Source organism: Temnothorax longispinosus, unplaced genomic scaffold (genome assembly GCF_030848805.1).
Source record: "Temnothorax longispinosus isolate EJ_2023e unplaced genomic scaffold, Tlon_JGU_v1 HiC_scaffold_39, whole genome shotgun sequence".
Classification (NCBI taxonomy): domain Eukaryota; kingdom Metazoa; phylum Arthropoda; class Insecta; order Hymenoptera; family Formicidae; genus Temnothorax; species Temnothorax longispinosus.
In genome coordinates, this window is record NW_027270220.1 from 75,222 (window position 1) to 80,278 (window position 5,057).

Below are 5,057 nucleotides of genomic sequence, written 5' to 3' on the forward strand. Positions count from 1 at the left end.
ACGACAGTTTCGGTATCGTTGCGCAGCATTTTTACCGTATATAATACTTGCGCAACGATACCGAAACTGTCGTTAAGGACGTTAAGAAGTTAGAGAATCGCCCTGCAGGGCGGCATAGCGGGCGGAAAGTAACAACTTTCCGCCCTAGGGAGGAAAGTAAGCCCTGGCTTGAAATTGACCACTCTCGCCTCTCTCTAGGCATGGAAGTCGAACTTTCCGTAAAGGTATTGTGAAAAATATCGTGTGCACCTCGGGGTGAAAACTTTTTCAGACTCGTGTGATTTGCCACCCTCGCCTTCGGCAAACTTCACACTCGTCTGAAAAACTCTACTTTTCGCCCCTTGGTGCACAATATACTATTTATCTTTTTCTAGTTTTTAAAATTAGAGAAAGATAAAAGGTAAGTTAAACCAAGATCAAAGTTAATCTACATTGGTAGAAACGAATATAAGCAAGGTCAAATTATTACGAATGAAACACTTACCTATGAATATGAATATATATTGTGAATGCTTTTCCTTTGATATATTGAAAAGAAATTAAACATATTTATCGACATAAATTTGAATTTGTTTACATTTATGGTGTCCTTCATTGAAATAAACTTATTTACTCATGTTCGGATTCTTTGCTAAATCTGGATTCATGTTTAGAACTAATTCGTACGATTCAATTTGTATTATAACAGTAGGTATTCAAAATGTAGGAATCATTCAAGCAATTGCATTTTACTTTTCAGTGTCAACGTTTCAAGTAGATTTTTATATATCCGGTGTAGCACCATTGAGAAATCAGTTAGTATTATTAGGATGCCTAAAGGAACCGGATGAAGATGGAAAAAATCAACGTCCAACTCTACATGTGGTTGAACCAAAATATCAAGATTTCTCAGTAATATGTGCAAACTCGCTTACCTTACGTGGTTATAAGGAATACAGTTGCAATGATTATCACTTGGATTGTTTAAAGGAGGAAAACAGGTAGGCAACAAAATTAATATTATAAAATTAGTGTATTAAAATCAATTTGGGACAATATGTGATTTCATGTGAAAATTGTTGACTCCTAGTCGATAGATTCTGGTTTCAATCTCCGACTTTTATTCTATGTATCTTTCGCTTTTATAAGAAAGCTTTTATATTGATTGAAAAATTAAAAATTGTGAGCGAGAGAATACAAAGTGACAATAATGATAATCTGTTTTCAGAGTATATTTCAATAAAATATTAAAATTGATTTAAATATGTGCCATAATCATTTAACTTACTTTTAATCGCAGTTTATTGACCAAATCGGTTTTGTATACGATGAAAGAAAAATTTAAGATAATTTCTAAATATTTTAAAAATTAATTTTAACAAATAATTATTTTTCTATAAAGTATATGTATTTTATAGAAAATTTTTTATATTAATATGTAACAAGATACAAATAGTCTAATGTTTAATATATGAAATAAGAATAGAATAGCTTTGAATTCAAAATTTACTTTAATTCCATTTTTAGAACTTTTGGTACATACTTTTTTAATTTAATTTAATTTAAAAAAAAAATCTCTAAAATCATCTTGATGTTGTTTTTCATGGAAAAAAATTATTTACAGATTTTTCATTGTAAGTCCGAAAGATATCGTAGTGGCCAGTTTGTATGATACGGATGACAGAATCGAATGGCTATTGAGCCATGGAAAGTTCGAGCAAGCTTTAGAAGCTGTAACAATAAATAAAGGCAAAGATTGCAAGATGCATACTGTATTGGATGTAGGGCGTACTTATTTGGATCACTTATTAGCATGTGAAAAATACGATGATGCTGGAAAGCTTTGCCTCAAAGTTTTAGGACGAAATAAAAAATTATGGGAGGAAGAGGTGAGAGAAACGTCATCATGGACCGTTTTCAATATCCATCTTGTGAATAATAAGACTATTTGCAATTACATTTAAGCCCGTGTTCGTAAAATTTTTTCGCTTTGGTGTGAATATACTTTTTTGCTGAGACAGGTTTACAAATTTGCCAGAGTGCATCAACTGCGTTCAATCTCGTCCTACTTGCCGCGGGGTGACGTTATCCTCGATTCACTAATCTATGAAATGGTCCTGTATGAATATTTAAAAATGGATCCCGACGGTTTCCTGCAACTGGTCAAGGAATGGTCACCGGATTTGTACACAGTAGCGGCGGTAGTTAACGGTGTATTGGAGCATTTACTGGTTCACAATCAACGACAGAACGTATTATTAGAAGCGTTAGCCATTTTATATATCCACGATGGCAAATACGATAAAGCGCTCGCTATGTACTTGAAGCTGCGGCACAAGGACGTCTTCCAATTGATCCAAAAGTACCAGTTGTATAATTCTGTGTATGACATGATCGAAGGCCTGATGGATCTGGACACAGAACGTGCCATACAATTTTTTCTGGAGAAGGACAGAGTGCCGTCTGACGTGGTTGTACAAAAGTTGCAACATAATCATCGTTATTTATATTTGGTAATAAATCAATATATAACGTTTACATTTTTATGTGAAAAATATGCGTATATTTACAAGAAGCATTTGATATATTGTAATTCAACCGCATGCAACATTTATATTTTTTTTAATTATTTTGTTTGTCTTAAATATTATAAACATGAGTTATACAATTATACAATTAAATCCTTATTTAAAACTATCAGTTTTAAATAAGGATTTAATTGTATAATTTTGTTCCTTTTTTAGTATCTAGATGCATTAGATAAAAGAGACACAAAGGATTCAAAGGGCAAGTACCATGGTCTTTTGGTACGACTGTATGCCGATTATTCAAGAGACAAGTTACTACCGCTTTTACGTCGCTCTGATAATTATCCAATACAACAGGCTCTGGATATTTGTAGTCAGCGTCGATTTTATCCAGAAATGGTGTATCTGCTAGGTAGAATCGGAAACACTTCGGAAGCTTTAGCGCTCATGACAAGAGAACTCAATGATATGGAAAGTGCAATAGCATTCTGTCAGGAACACGATGATGAAGAGTTGTGGAACGATCTAGTTAATTACTCACTTGACAAACCTGGTATGAATCAAATGGGTTTCTAAAAAGAGTCTAATGTTAGAATTGTTAGAAATGTTAAAAAATTAATTCAAGTAAAGTTTAATTCAAGTAATAGTTTTCACACGTTTCAGCGGCTATTACATTTCTCCTCCAAAAGATCGGCACCTATGTTGACCCTAGGCTTATGGTGCAAAGGATAGAACCCACTTTGGAAATTCCAGGCTTAAAGAAAGCATTGGTTAAAATGATGTGCGACTACAATCTGCAGGTGTCTGTGCAGGAAGGTTGCAAGAAAATACTATCTAACGATTATTTCAATCTCCACGAGCGACTTGTTCGTTGTCACCAAAAGGGCATATTTGTCGACGGTAAGCTTTATAAAATCTGATCTTGAAAAAGAATATTATATATTTGTAAAAATTGTAAAAAATTATAGAACTGATTTAAACAAGAAAGTTTCAAAGAGTTGTTTAAAAAAATTGTAGTTAAATGTATCTATTATGTTAAACATTTTGATAAATTCTTTATATGTGACAAATGTAATGGATTAGTAAGCTGTTCTTTATGACAATGCAAAATTATCACTAGATTTATTTCATAGATGATCAGATGTGTGGAGCTTGCCATAGGAAGATAATTGTAAGAGGTATTTACAAATAACTAGTTTGAATTAGTCACAATTCTAATTGATTGATACGATTATAATTTGCCTTTAAATCTTTTTCCCCAGAACCGCGGAATATGGTTGTATTTTATTGTAAGCATTGTTTTCATGAAGATTGTCTACCCAATTTTGATTTGGTTGTACGTATTATATTTCTTCCATACTAATTTGTTTATTTTATTATTGATGGATTGTTATAATATTCTTCATTTTTCAGGAAAATTGTGTGATATGTAATTCGCAGAAAGAGATGACGCCTGGCAGAAAATTATAAAGGTAAAGTTGTACTTATGCAACATGTGGAATATCGAAAACTTTAAATGGACTAGTGTCATATTTCAACCAAGCATCTTGGTATAGCTAAGATTATGTTACATTAATGTATAAACAAATTTTTATATATAATAAATAGGTTAAAATTACATGAAAAAAAAAACAAGTAGGTTTTAATTAGAATTAGATATGGTAAAGTGCACATAATAACGCATAAACATTTAATTCATTTCGACATATAATGCAAGAAAGAAACTCATATGACTTTTTGCTTTTGATGTCATAATTCAATACAGTTGTAAATAAAAAAACAACGAAAAGAATTTCTGTAAACTAATTGAAAGTCTTTGTAATCTCATTGCTTGATGAAGACAATGACATTTTATTTATAAATTATGTACATTTATATTCCTTTATTTAACGGTTTAAACTAACAGAAAGATATTTGTAAAAAAAGGAAGTAAAAGTAAATAAAAAATATTTCATACAGCTATTAACTCGACTTATTAAACTATTTTTTGAGTATGAATATATAACTAAGTTGATATTTCTTTTAAAAACTTTATTTATATTATCCAAACGATTTATCAAGTTGTAAATTTTGAACTCTATACAGATCCCGGCAAAAGCCGCAGGATCAGATTGATCTCTCGATAGATGCAGATTTATGTCAATTATCAGATTGTTTCGCCAATATCGACGGTATCCCAGACTTTCGATTCTTGGGCAAATGTTTTGAAGTGCTGTATCGTGAAGTTTATGACATCGACAGGTCTCACTGATGAGAAATTAACAATGAGAAATTTAATACCATTTATGTAAGTAGATTAAGCGCAAAATTTATCCAATGAGCGAATTGAATTACCAACAAGAAGAGTCTGGACATAATCCGCAATTAACTGCTTTATCTCAAAATGATCCGCTATGTAATCCGTATACTGAGCTATATTACAAGACTGTTAAAAGAAGAACTTGCATAAAAATTTATTTGTAAAAAAGTGTATATATATATATATATATATATATATATATATATATATATATATATACATACATACATACATATATATATTTCTCACAA

General features: G+C 31.2%; 1 protein-coding gene across 1 annotated transcript; it reads left to right on the top strand.

The window, feature by feature from the left end:
• Positions 1-645: 645 nt before the first annotated feature.
• On the top strand, positions 646-4,466 carry Lt (vacuolar protein sorting-associated protein light). The gene is made up of 8 exons (XM_071797007.1): positions 646-980; positions 1,604-1,868; positions 2,001-2,492; positions 2,724-3,060; positions 3,171-3,407; positions 3,641-3,685; positions 3,770-3,843; positions 3,921-4,466. The coding sequence occupies exons 1-8, from the start codon at positions 646-648 to the stop codon at positions 3,975-3,977; spliced, it is 1,842 nt and encodes a 613-aa protein (XP_071653108.1). The 3' UTR covers positions 3,978-4,466.
• Positions 4,467-5,057: the final 591 nt, after the last annotated feature.